Source organism: Prionailurus viverrinus, chromosome C2 (genome assembly GCF_022837055.1).
Source record: "Prionailurus viverrinus isolate Anna chromosome C2, UM_Priviv_1.0, whole genome shotgun sequence".
Lineage (NCBI taxonomy): Eukaryota > Metazoa > Chordata > Mammalia > Carnivora > Felidae > Prionailurus > Prionailurus viverrinus.
The window spans coordinates 2541109-2555813 of record NC_062569.1 but is presented as its reverse complement, the minus strand read 5'-3'; the positions used below and the strand labels follow the sequence as shown (position 1 = coordinate 2555813).

General features: G+C 43.6%; 1 protein-coding gene across 2 annotated transcripts in view; it reads right to left on the bottom strand.

Annotated features, from left to right (window-relative positions):
• Positions 1-13090, bottom strand: part of PDCD6IP (programmed cell death 6 interacting protein) — a 72963-nt gene extending 59873 nt beyond the window's left edge. Inside the window, exon 1 of one of the 2 annotated variants that reach the window (XM_047874154.1) lies at positions 12725-13090. In XM_047874154.1, coding sequence (XP_047730110.1) covers positions 12725-12933 — 209 coding nt within the window. In that variant the 5' untranslated portion in view covers positions 12934-13090. The remainder of the gene's footprint in view (positions 1-12724) is intronic. The other variant, XM_047874153.1, reaches the window with a different exon arrangement.
• Positions 13091-14705: the final 1615 nt, after the last annotated feature.

Below are 14705 nucleotides of genomic sequence, written 5' to 3'. Positions count from 1 at the left end.
TTATTAGACTCGTTGATCAGTTCTAGCAGTTGTTTGATGGAGTCCTTCAGGTTTTCTATATACGGTATCATGTCACCCGCAAATAGTTAAAAGTTTTACTTCTTCCTTACCAATTTGGATGCTTCTATATCTTTTTGTTGTCTGACTGCTGTGGCTAGGACTTCCAGTACTATGTTGAATAAAAGTGGTGAGAGTCGCCATCCTTGCTGTGTTCCTGACCTTAGGGGAAAAGTTCTCAGTTGTTCCCCATTGAGAGAACATTTATCTTGATAAGCACTGAGTAATGTACAAAAATGCTGAATCACTATATTGTACACTTGAAACTAATATAACACTGAATGTTAACTAAACTGGAATTAGATTAAAAAAAAAAAAAAAAACTTCTACCCTCCCTTTAAAGTAGACTAATCACAAAGTCTCCTTGAGTCATTTGTCATTCTTCTCAGTCTACTCTCCACCCAGCAGCCACAACAATCATCAAACAAGAAGCAATCTTCTCCCTCATCAGGCTGACCTTTGAGCTAACGTGAGAGATTGGGGATATCCAAGGCAAAGCCTTCTAACTGGCCTCTCTAACCTTCCTCCTCCTCTTATTACCTCCCCTCCCTTCCCCACCTTCTTCAGGGCTATCATTCCAATGACTGTTTCTGAGGCCAATCTTCCAGGGGGAGGGGCAACATGTGTGACACCAAGTTTTTGGCTGACATGGCCACAGGTTTGGTTACAAACAACAAGATCTGAGCAATTAAGTAAACACAATGAAGATAATGGACACTAATTTCTAACTGTCAGAGAAAAGAGTTACAGAAAGAGAAATGGCTAGAATAAATTCTGTACTTTTTGCTTGGAATTGGAGGTATCAGTGTGATTTTCTAATATGGTGGAGAAATCCAGGGGTGCCTGAGTGGCTCAGTTGGCTGGACGTCTGACTTCGGCTCAGGTCATGATCTCACGGTTCATGGGTTCGAGCCCCGCTATCAGTGCCCCACTGTCAGTGCAGAGTCTGCTTCGGGTCCTGTGTCTCCCTCTGTCTCTGCCTCTCTACCCCTACCCTGCTGGCTCCCACACACTTTCCCTCTCTGTCTCTCTCTTTCTCAAAAATAAACTAAACAACAACAAAAATACACACACGTACACACACATGTATATACAGTGGAGAAATACAAAAACAGGTACAAATGTGTGTGTGAGTGTATTTCCTAAACATATATGCTCAGAGGGCCTAGAAGTAATAACACCTTGGTGGCATAAGCACATCTAGAGCCCAGATGAATAATTCTCTGCTTTAGGAGCCAACACTCCTTCAAGAAATGACAGATTCCATGGCGGAGATGGAGAAAATTCAAGAATCAAACCTAAAACATCTTGCTATGTCAGATAGTCAAGGAAGTACTCAAAAAATGAGGCCATGTCAAAAAGACGTAAGAACTAGCTTTAAGGGGCTCCTGCTAGCCAAGTCCAGAAAAAATTAAATGAAATAAACAAATCATAACCCATTGAGAAAAATAAGAACACCAATTTGAAGCAAATAAAATAAATAGATGAACAGGGAAAGCACTACCCTACTGCACAACGGCAGCTCGTAACACTAGAAGCTATAACAGAGTTGGAAAAATCACCACGGCACCTTTCAGAGTATCTGTTTCAGTTAAGATATATCAATGGATGCTAACACAAGAAAGTCTGATGGAAACAGGGTATTACAAAGATTCTCCCCACAAAGTACTTACTAACTTGTTCAACATACTCATCAACTGTAAGGTCAAGAAACCCAGCAGACATCATCTTGATCAAATCATGAAAGTTAAACACAGGGCACCAAACAACATCAAGTTCTTCCTGACATGCACAAAACCAAAAACAAAACCCAGCTGCACTTCGGTGGTACTGCTGCCCAAAAATGCATAAATCCTAAGAAAAAATAAGACGAACTCTTACCGAGGGACATTCTACCAAGTAAGCAGCTTATACTCTTTAAAGATGTCAAGGTTGTGAAAAACAAGGAGAAACTGAGGAACTGTTCCAGACGTAAGCAGACTAAAGAGCCAATTAAATACCAAAGGATCCTGGATGAGATCCTGAGCCTGTAAAAATATCATTGGGACACTTAGCAAAATTTGAATGCATTTTATGGGTTACACGGTAATATTCAATCAATGCTAACTTCCCAATTTTGAAAGCTGTACCGTGGTCATGTAGAATGTTCTTGTACCTAAAACATTCTCGTAGTCTGAAAAAAAAAAAAATGAACTCTGAATTATTAAATGTTGAAACGCTTTAACTCATTCCTATCATACTTAAAATTTCATCCAAAATTTTTGACAAGGCCTGGCATTATCCAGCCATCATTCAACCTCTCCAGCCTCATCTGAGAATATTCACTACACGTTCTATTCATTAGTCTATGCTCTCTCCTGGCTCAGGGCCTCCACCAGTTTTTGGTTCCCGCCCCCCCCACCCCCCCACCCCCGCCCCGGACACTTTTCCTATCACGATTTCCTGCTCTTCTTATCTAGGCTGATATACCATCTCAAAAAAGCCTTCCCTCATCCATTTGTTCACCCATTCATTCAAAAAATATACACTAAGAGTTTACTATGTACCAAACACAGTTCTAGGACATAGAAATTCAGCGGTAAACAAACATTTAAAATTTTGAGCCCTTGTAGAGCTTTACTTGTAGAGGGGGAGACAAAATAAGTAAAAATACAGTACAGGGGACCGTAGTAAGTGCTATGGAGAAAAAAGTAAGAAGGATAAGGTGTTGTACAGGGTGAGAAGACTGTGGTCTTCAATCACAACATGTGATAACTCGACTACACAGAAGAAATAAAACAATTTTGAAAACCACAGATAATAGAGAAGGTATGAAGGAGGTGATGTGATGAGGCCAGCAGGTAAGTGAGATAAAAGATCAGCAGTCGTGGGACAATCAAGTGCCAAAAACTGGGACAAGAGCATGCCCGAAGACACCCAGCCACGGCAAGGAGGCCAGTATGGTCACAGGGCCAGCACAGGAGAAGATGAAATCAAAGAAGTAACGATGTTCTGAGCAGAACCGTAAGACTTCTGGTTTCTACTGTTCGGAGGAAGAGGGGAAACCATCAGAGTCCGGACAGAAGAGTAACACGAGCTCATCTGTTTTCACAGTCACCGTCCACGCCGCCATGGGGAAGACGGACTTGCAGTTGTGCAAGAGCAAAGGAGAGAGGTCGGTCAGGAAGCTATTACAGTAATCCAGGCAGGAGATGGGGGAGCGTAACTCAGCTGTCCCACAGTGGTGGCAGAACTGAGAAGGACGGTCCACCTCACTCCTGTTTTAAACCAGGAGTTTAAACTCTCCCTTTATAATCTCTTGGGCCTCTGAATTCGTCCTCCATAGAACTTACCAGTTTGTAATATACCTACTTACGGAATTATGTATGGTATCTTTTTTCTCAAAGGATTCTAAGCTCCATGAGAGCAGAGAATGCGTCTGTTTGCTATTTAATTGCTAGCCCCAAATATGTCACTAAGCTGCAAATTTTTTAAAAGTAACCTTTTTTATCTCTGGAAAAGTAAAACCCAAGATTCTCTGTTTTGTGAACCAACAGGAACTACCAAAGCGCAGCCCACAAGGAGGCGCCATCCAGGTCCCAAGGGCTGGAGACAAAAGAAGGCAACAGCACGCAAGGCCCAGCAACAAGGCTGACAGAGCAACTGTTTCTGAGAAGGGCTATTGTCGGCTTGGCCAAGCAAAAGGCAAAGTCAAGATAATACGCAGGTCTTGACACAACAAGAAGGAAAACTCCTGCCAGCCCTGTAAGCTTCTTCCCTGACCTGGGCCATCTCAGATGGAGGGCACTCTAGGTACACAGCCGCCCAACTGTCATTACCTAGATTCATTCTCCAAGGAAAAGTATCCGGTCTGGTTGAGAGGGCCCCAGGGGAGGGGGTGGGCAGCTACAACACAGTCACCTTCACTCTCTGCCTCAGTGACACCCAAGTTCCAGCACGCCCTCCTCTTCTCCCAGAAAGCCCAGCCATCTCAACTTGGGCAGCTGGCTCAGCTGCTGGAGACAAGCAATGTGCTGAGTCACCAACTCCCAGCCTGAGACTGTACATTCCCTGCCAAGTGTAGGTGGCCCCAGAGCTAACCCTGGGCGGCAGTGAGGCGCAGCCAATGAATGGCCAGGGAGGCAGGCACTGGGAAGAAAGGGGACGATGGGATAGAGGGGAGCACGCCAGCTAGGTCTCCAAGGCTCACAGCCCCGACCCACTCAGAGTGGCGGCTATGAACAATACAAAAATAGGCAGCTGACCAGGCCTTGGTTTGCTGACTCCTCTGCAGTAAGCAAGAAAGGAAGTAGTAGGAGATAAAGCTACCTCCTCTGCAAATGGATCAGTGGAGGGGGGGGGGGGTGGCTAAACAGAATGTCCTGAATTGTTTATAGCTATCTCCATTCAAAGCTTTTGGGCTCGACTCTCAAAACTTAAGCCGTGTAGGGAAAAAGTACATTTATATCATAGATTGAAAGACTAGAAGCTATGCGATGGAATCCTCAAAGTAAAACAGCTGTCTCAGGACAGGTGATTAATTTAAAATAAGTCCTATGGGAGGACAGTCATTGGAAATAATATCTGACTCCTCTGGACTCAACCCCAACAGAAACCAACTAATGCTTTTGTTTTCTTAATTGTTTTTAACATTTATTTATTTTTGAGAGACAGAGAGAGTGCAAGCAGGAGAGGCTCAGAGAGAGAGAAGGCGAGACGCAGAATCCAAAGCAGGCTCTGAGCTGTCAGCACACAGCCCGACGTGGGGCTTGAGCCCACGAACCATGAGACCATGACCTGAGACAAAGTCGAACGCTTAACCGACTGAGCCACCCAGGCACCGCTCAACTAATGCTTTTCAAAGAAAGCAGCCATCGCTAACTGTAGTTACCACAGGCAAAATGCTACTTACTCGTATAACACGAAATACAACAAACCACTCCTACATGATTCCATCACACTATCCCGTGTAATTCAGCCTAAATCTTAGGTCTCAAAATTCCCTACAGAGGGAACAAGGGCAGAAACAAGAATATCTACCCACCTCTCTATCACTTAAATATGCTTTACTGTATCAGCAGATTCTAGCTCAGAATATACCTCTAACAAGTAGACCTCTGCTGCGAGTTTTCCACAAGTAGGAAGAAGGAAAGCCAGTATGCTACAAAGTTGGTGAAAGACAGACAGACAGACAGACAGAAAGAGCATTATGGGAAATAATGCTGCGAAGAATCCGTATGTACTTTTAATATTTTAGAAATAAGTAATGTTTTGGGGCGCCTGGGTGGCTCAGTCGGGTACGCATCTGACTTCGGCTCAGGTCATGATCTCACGGTTTGTGAGTTCGAGCCCTGGGACGGGTTCTGGGCTGACAGCTCAGAGCCTGGAGCCTGCTTCAGATTCTGTGTCTCCCTCCCTCTCTGCCCCTCCCCTACTCACTTTCTGTCTCTCTCTCAAAAATAAATAAACATTAAAAAAAAAAGAAAGAAAGAAGTAATGTTTTAATCAACTATAAAATTTCAAACATATTTAAGAGGTATAATATCACAGTGAGCGTATCTCAAACTTGCAAGTCCGACAATCCTGAGTTTGAAACCCAAGTCCACCAACTCACACCTGTGTGACTGTGTGCAAGTTATGAATAACCTCTCCAAACCCTTCCTGATGTCAGGTAATATCTCATTTAAGCATGAGGAAAAAGATACCATACTAGATTCTTAGAATAGTGTTGATACATAGTACATGTGATACAAACGGTAGCTGCAGATCATTATTTTGCAACTATTCAGAACTGCCTTTATATGTTCTTCAGTATTTTATAAAACCCAATCACCTACTGCAAATATCCAATAGCTCAATTTCTCAAATCTCATGGGGGAAAAAAAAACCTAGGAAATGAATTCATTTCTTTGAACATACCAAAGACAGACTAGATTGGAAACTGTAGTTTTAAAGTTCAGGGGTGGGACAGGGCACCTGGGTGGCTCAGTCAGTTAAGTGTCCGACCTCTGCTCAGGGCATGATCTCACGCTTGGTGAGTTCAAGCCCCACGTCGGGCCCTGTGCTGACAGCTCAGACCCTAAAGCCTGCTTCAGATTGTGTTGCCCTCTCTCTCAGTCCCTCCTCCACTCACCTCTGTCTGTGTGTCTCTCTCTCAAAAAGTAAACACTAAAAAAATAATTAAAAGAAAAAAGTTTAGGGGGAACACATGGAGATTGAGAACCAGTCCACACTAGCCAAAGTGACAGTGCAGTGCAAATTCTCATGACCTATACAGCTCCAGTCAGTACTTAGGGCTGTGCAACCCCCAACTGCCAATCAGAAAGAAAAACAAGAGAATGCAAAGAGTTGGACCGCATATTGGTCAGAGTTCATAGATCCTTCCAGAACCTTATTTCACACTTCTCTCTTCACCCAATTTATCACATGAAGACTCATTAATGAAGCATTTTGCAGCAGAGTATAGTAAAAACTAGTCAGGGAGTCAAGAGGTCTGGATCTTAGCTTAATTCTGCCACAGAGTCAACTGTGTGGGCTTAAACCTCCTGTGTGCAAAAGATTCTCCTTAAGGTTACACAGAATGAAGACTGTCCTGACAAGCTCTCTTATTTAGTAAACATTAGAAGTCAGAATACAGAAAAACAAATCGGATTTTAAATCTTCCTTTAAATTATGTTTATTCATCTATGCAGAATAAAATTACTGAGCCAAATCAAGGTCTGCCAAGTAGAGAGATTCCTTGAGACCAAGGACCAACTATTACATATCTTTACTTCCTCCACACTATTTGAATAACAAATCTGTAGGAGTGTCATTAGTGCTAAAATTATCTTAATATCCTCACTCCCAAACCAACAATCAGAATGTTAGCAACAGTTGTGAAGTAAAGTGGAACAGCAACATTTTCTTTTCCTGATCTATAAAAACATTAGTGCTTGAAAAAAATTCAGAAATTATGAGACTAGTTCCACCAACTTTATTTACTACAAATGAAAATACTACCATAACGCAACAAACTAAACACTAACCCACAAGAGAATAACAAAGTTAGAATTTTTACAGAAATGTACATAAATGACTCAAGTTAGAAACAAAACTAAAATTACAAACTATTTAAAAATAAATGTCAATGAAAATATTAATATCAAAACCAACTGATGCAGCCAAAGTAGACTGAGAAAAAGTATACACTCCTAAAATAAATGTATGAGAAACACAAAAATGATGAGAAACTAACCATTCAATACAAAAAGAAAGAGAAAACAAAAGTGAATGACAAAGGCAGTGAAGAAACCAAAAAACAAAAAAGAAATTAAGAAAACAGACTTGGTTTTAAAAAAAGAAAATGGTAGCTTCAAACCCTTAGCAAATCTCATCAAGGGGGTAATCACACATAATATATGCACATTAAGAGTAAGAAAAAATTGCAACTATCAATTATGAAAAAACATTTTGCAAGAACTTCCGTACGACAAAAGGTATCATAAACACAATTAAGAAATAAGACACAGACACATAATGGAAAAAGGATAAACAACCAGAAAATGTAAAAAAAACTCCTAAAAATCAGTAAGGAAAAAAACAAGCAACCCAGAAAATGGGCAAAGAAAAAGAACAGGCCATTCACAGACAAAGAAATTAAGTGACACCAGTAAATGTAAGATGCTCTACCTCAGAGAAATCAGGGCAATGCAGTGGAAAACAAGGTACTATCTCTCATCCATTGTTTAGCAAAAAGCAATAATTTAAGTTACTAACAGGGCGCCCAGTGGTTCAGTCAGTTGAGCATCTGACTCTTGATTTTGGCTCAGGTCATGATTCTAAGGTTGTGGGATTAAGCCCTACATCAGGCTCTGCACTGAGCATGGAACCTGCTTAAGATATTCTCTCTCTCTCTCTCTCTCTCTCTGCCCCTCTCCCCCACTCGTGCTCTCTCTCACTGTCTCTCTCTCCCTAAAAAATAAATAATAATTAACCTGCAAGTATCAGCAAGAACGCAGAGGAATAAAAAACTCACACATAAGTGTTGATGGGAATGTAAATTAATAAGTCAAGTTTTTTTTTTTAAATGTTTATTTTTGACAGAGAGAGAGAGAGAGAGAGAGCGCGCGCGCATGAGTGGGGCAGGGGCAGAGAGAGAGGGAAACAGAATCTGAAACAGGCTCCAGGCTCCAAGCTGTCAGCACAGAGCCTGATGTGTTTATTAATTTATTAATGTAAGTTAATAGTTATTTATTATATTATTTATTTATATGTTATTTATTATTATATTATATATTATATATATTATATATATTATATGTATATTATAATGTATAATGTATATATAATGTATATATATTATATATATTTATGTTATTTATTATTATATTATATATTATATGTATATTATAATGTATAATGTATATATAATGTATATATATTATATATTATATTTATTATATTATATATATCATATATATTATATATTATATTATATATATTATTATATACATTATATATTATGTTATATATTATAATATATTATATATATGTTATTAATGTAAATTAATAGTGTTAATTTATTAATGTAAATTAATAAAACCACTGTGGAGAGATGAAAATATAAACAACCCTCTCCCAGTTAACCGGAGATCTGAATCAACACCCTTCTCTGTTCCCTCCCAAAATTCCACTAAAAAAAGGAATAAAAAATCTTCAAGATGTCAATGCACAAGGACAAAGACAACAGGAAATGGCCCAATAGCATACAAGAGGTTTCAGGAAATTTTCTAAAATATGAGAAGTGAAGGAATGAAGCAGAGAGAGAAAGCTGAAACTCTAATTGCCTAGAGGAGAGGGCGCTAACAAAATAGCCAAATCATGCCGGAGGAGCCAGAAAGGATCTAAATTGAGAAACAGGAGGCACCACTCAAAAAAGGAATCCAGTATGAGTCTGGGAAGAGAAGGTATGGTTGAAAATCTTTGAAAGAAACCATTAGGCTCCCAACTCCTTGACTGAGGAAAACGTTAAGGATATCAAACATAGCTAAGCTGGGGGATCGAGCACAAGTAAGTGGGGAGGATGGGGACTGAGAGGCCATGGTTGGGAGTGCTAAATGCCTGCATCATTCTCTCTCCTTCTTCCTTACTAACAGAACCCCACATTTCAGCTGGGTATATGGCTGCCCTTAATAAAACTTCCTTTTTCTATCCTACTCTTCTGTGATGTGGACACACGCTAAAAGCCAGTAACATGAGCAAGGTGCTAGGGGGCAGCTTCCAGGAAATATTCTGGAAACTGAGCCCTCTGCCTTTCTCTCGTCTTTCCTACGATCTGAAACGTGGGTATGACTCCTATCTGGGCCTTGAGAACAAAGACTCTAGGCTTTACAGAGCAGACGGCCGGAAGACGCCAGAGCCTGATGAACTTCACAGAAGCACTACACCAGCCTCGGATGACCAGAACCACCCATCTACCAACTCTTTACACAGGAATAAAATCATACTTTAACTCACTGATAACTTGAGATCTACTACATGCAGCTGAATCCAACCCTAATACAGGTGTCACCCTAAACCAGATGACATAAAAGACTGCGTGTATGATTGCTGAAATCCCCAACCTCCGTTTCCCCTTGATCAAATTTCAGAAAGCTGACGACCAGGCTTTTTCATGGAAGGAGACCGGAAGCTTTCTCTCTTTAAAAGAAAAAAACCGACTGCCACAAAAAGACACACACACTGACATCTGAAGTTTCCCTCCTCCCCCTCGAGGTTCCTGAGTTTGAGCTCCATATTGGGCTCTGCACAGGCAGCATGGAGCCTGCTTGGGATTCTCTCCCTTGATCTCTGCCCCCTCCCCCACTTGCGCTGTCTCTACCAAAATAGATAAACTTTAAAAACAAACAAAGTAAGATATTCCAGGGACACCTGGCTGGCTCAGTTGGTAGAGCATGTGACTCTTGATCTCGGGGTCATGAGTTCAAGCCCCACGTTGAGTGTGGAGCCTACTTAAAAATAATAATAAATTTTTTTTAAAAATAAAGATATTCTGCTGGCTTGATTGAATGAACACCTCACAACTGTTTGATTTTTACGGCATATATACCCAAGGAACTTTTATATACACCTCTATCCTAAAATTTAATAGACTGTAGTATATATCTATTAGCCTATCCTAGCACACTAGAAGGGCAAGAAGTGAAAAAAATATAGTTGTTGAATGAAAGGGCTAGAAAAGAATAATATAGAGATGATTGACGAAACACGGTTAGTTTCAAAGACACGATCTCTGCAACGACCTTAGTACCTAGGAATAGTTCTCACATTTATGCCTAAAAAAATAAGGATTGAACAAATGAATGAAGTTTTAAAAGTTCACAGCAGAACTCTATCACAACCACTATCCACTACTCCCTCTTGTATGTTAGTCTTTTTTAAGTTTTTTTGAAAAAGAGAGAGAGCATAAACAGGGGAGGGGCAGAGAGAGAGAGGGAGAGAGAGAGAATCCCAAGCATCTTCACTGTCTGTGAGGAGCCCGATGCGGGGCTTCAACTCAGAAATCATGAGACCATGACCTGAACTGAAATCAACAGTTGGATGCTTAACTGACTGAGCCACCCAGGCCCCCCCTCGTCTGTTAGTCTTGAAATTGTGCACCAATTGCCTCTGAAAGCTCCAAGCTCCTTAAGAGCTGGGACCAAACAATCTATTTAACAAGACTGTTATCAAAGTGTTTGTTACACCACATCTCTTGCTTTCTTAATACTACTAATGGAAAATCCTCACTAAATACTATTCTGGTCTACATAAAAATCACTTTGGAGGGGAACCTGGGTGGCTCAGTCGGTTAAGCACCTAACTCTTGGTTTCCACCCAGGTAATGATTTCACAGTGTGGGAGGAGATCAAGCCCTGAATTCAGGCTCTGATCTGACAGCACAGAGCCTGCCTGGGATTCTCTCTCTCCCTCTCTGCCCCTCCTCCCCCTCTCAAAACAAATGCCTTTTTTAAAAACTCGCTTTGCATTTTTTTTTTTTTTTTAGTTCTAAAAACAATGACTAAGAATTCCTAGGTTACCTTAACAAAAAGCTCATAATAAGTATCAAACTAATGATCTTGGCAACCCGACAGTCCTATCTTTAAAAATGATACTGAGCCACTGGGTGGCTCAGTCAGATAAGCATCCAATTCTACGTTGTGGCTCGGGTCATGATCTCACCGTTCCTAACTTTGAGCCCCGCATCTGGCTCTGCCACTGACAGTGCAGAGCCTGCTTGGGATTCTCTCTCTGTCTCTGTGTCTCTCTGTCTCTCTCTTCCTCCCCGACTTGTGCTCGCTCAAAAAAAAAAAAAAAAAAAAAAAAAAAAGGACACCAAAGGGTCCTAATCTCTCTGGGCAATCTATTCAGTATCCTCCCTTGGAGGAACCAGCCCTCCCCCAGTCCCTATTACTACCACTTTGATCCATGTGGGATGGAAAAGTTATAGCAGAGAGTGACTCACACAAGGGCAAGCAAATTAGCACATTTCCACTCATAAGTGGGCAAGAGCCAACCCAATCAGAGGCCTCCCATGGACTTCGCCAGAGAGAAGGAGAAAAGCACTCTTATTTATGTATTACGGACCACTGTAATCACAGTAGAGCTGGGGGGGCGGGGGGCATGTCTCCCAATACAGAAACAAAAGTCACCTAAAAGGGAATCATCATGGATGCAAGATTCTTTAGACTTAAGTGGTTCTTAAACCTAAAGAAGCACTATTCCTACACTTTTCAGATACCAGAAGAAATAAGTAAACTAGTTTAACCAGGGCTGCTCCCTGCATCCTAATACAGCTGTGTCTGTCCGGCGAGACAAGGAGAATATGTTACACGTAAGAAACGAGGCTGTTCAAAGGCAGGCAAAAGAACATTTTGAACCGCTAAGTTACATGAAAACGTTGTCATCCGATCCGAAAAAGTACCGCAAACGGAACCCTCATTAAATACAGCATGAGCTCCATAAGCATTTGTTAGGATAACAAATTCACTCCCTTGGGCGCCTACCTGCTCGGGGAAGAAAAAAAAAAAACTGATTTTCAACAACCTCTCGAGTTTAATTTCAAATAACCGCAGCTCCTAACCCCGGGAATTCTCCGCCGTGCGATTATAACGAACTCAAAAAGGTGGCTCAGGCCGAGTGACAATAACGCAGTCAGTCCTAGACGTCCGTCCCAGTGTCCCAATTCCCCCACTTCCCTCAAACAACTACGGTTACGAAATCCTAACCCGGCCCGGAAAGTTGCGCGGCGACGCAAAAATGGGGGGAAGGGCGGTGTCTCGGAGACTCCCAAAAAGTGGGGGCAATTACTCGTGGGAAAATGCGGCGAGAGCGCGCGGCGCGCGGGCAACCCCGTTCGCGCCGGGCATCCGATGGCCCGAGTCCCAGCAGAGCCGGGGCCGGGGCCGGGGCCGGGGCCGGGGCCGGGGCCGGGGCCGGGGCCGGCGCGGGCGGGCGGGACGGACGGGAGGGCAGGGCGAGCGGCGGCCCGCGGGGCCGCTTCCAGCTCACCGAGGAGGAATGCGGGCCACGCCTACGCGCCCGGCCCAGCCAGGGCGGGGCGGCCGGGCCGGGCCGTGCGGGCGACGGAGGGGCCCCGCACGGGCGGAGGGAGACGCGGGGGCGGCGGGCCACGGCCCACCTCCCCACCGCTCGCCCCCGGGCCCACCTCAGGAGCGTCTCGAGAGCGCCCTCGTGCTTGTCCAGCGGGCGGCCGAGCGCGGCGCGGCGCAGCTTGCTGAGCTCCTCCGCCGCGCGGCAGTACTGGGCCTGCTCCTCCCCGCCGCTCGGGTACGTCTGCTGGATGAACTTCACCAGCGGCTTGGCCAGGTCCACCTCCGAGGTCTTCTTCAGCTGGACCGAGATGAACGTCGCCATGGCGGGCACCTCGGCCGCGGTTCGGGCCACACAGGCCGCGCGGGACGCCGACGAGGGCCGAGGCGCGCGGACGACCCGGCTGGCGGACCGGCGGACCGACGAACCGACGGACGGGCTCTCCGCCCGAGCTGTGGGTCCGGCCACTTCCGGGAGCTCCCGCGCAGGCGCACTGGGGCGCGCCGCCCGCAGTCACGTGAGGCGGGCGGGGACGCGGCGCCGCGGAGCCGCTGGCCCGGGACGGGGGCGTCTCCCGGGGGGGGGGGGGGGGGCTGGATTTTTCTTTCGCAAGTGGAAGCCTCTCCTTCCGGCGCGCTGCTTGCGGCGCCTTCACGGAAAAGCCACGATGCCTCCACTCGAACAACTTGTCGGTGAAGTGTTGTTACTGGCCCCTACGAGAGTCTGCGGCGACCTGTCCATGACGTTGCAGCCTCGGGGTTGTTGTGACCTATGGTAGTTCACGCCACGCATTGCTATACACCAGGACTGAGGGCACAGTGAGCCTTATAGGCAAGGTCCCTGCCACGGTGCGATGCAACTTACAGTCAGGTAAGGACACAGCTAAGGTGTACAAAGGGTCCAGAGTATGGTAGGAAAAACAGGGTGCTCGGAGCGTAGGGTATTACGGTCCCTTGGAAGAACCTATTTAAACAAGACGATCAGAGTAGGTAGGCTTCTCTGGGGTCAACTTAAAACGACCTGCACTTTGAGATGATGCTTGACATTAGAAGAGGGGAAGAGTGGCAAAGGAGAATCTCGCAGACCGATGGGGTTGCAAGTGCCAAGTCCCCAGGAAGCAAACACTTCCCTTGTTCGTGAAGTTGAAGTAAACTGGCAAAAACTTAAAAACCACACAGGGAATGGGATAAAATAAAGTTAGAAGAATAAGCAAGCATCAGTCAGTCATTCAGAACCTTGTAGGCCAAGTTACAGAATTTGTATTATAGACTAAATGCCAAGGAAGCCATAAGTGGGATTTAGGCGATATCGACATGATACAGTTTACGTTTTAAAAAGGCCACCCTGTGCATCAATCTGATGTCGTATCTCTTGATGGGATGTAGCATGAAGTATACAATACCATCTATGATGTATTCCAGGCAAAAATGTGTAACTTGAGTCTATCAAGCCTTTGCACCTAACAAACAGCTTATTAGAAATACAGGGGATACAGGAGCAAACTAAATGATCCATAGGAAGTAACCAAACATCCAAGAGGTGGAATATTCTGCAGGACAACCGGCTCCATCTCTTCAACGATGGATCGTTATGAAAAAAGCCACTGCTGTATGAAAAAACAAAAAAATTTAGGGTACATAAGAGCAGATTGAATCCTAGTACGAAGAGGCTCCCTACAAAATGCACTTTCAGGACAGCTGAAGAAATTTCGATATCGAGGGACTGAATATAAGATGCAAATGTATTGCCATGGAAAGATGGAGATCATTAGCGGAAAAGAGCAAGTCACAGAACAGTATGTATGTTATGGTATCTCACTTTGATTACAAAATGCATATATGTGTATTTGTGTACTACAAGAAATATCTAGGATTATACTGGAAGGTTTTAGCAGTTTAATCTTTAGAAGTAGAAATGTATACTTTTATTTTCTTTATTGTTGTGTACCTTTTTTTATAATGGTTGAGTTTTGCGAAGTTTTTTAAATTAACTTTTATATTGGAGTATAGCTTACACACAATTTCAGGTGTACAATATAGTGATTTTGACAAGTCTGCAAATTATGCTGTGCTCACCACAAGTGTCGCTAGCTACCA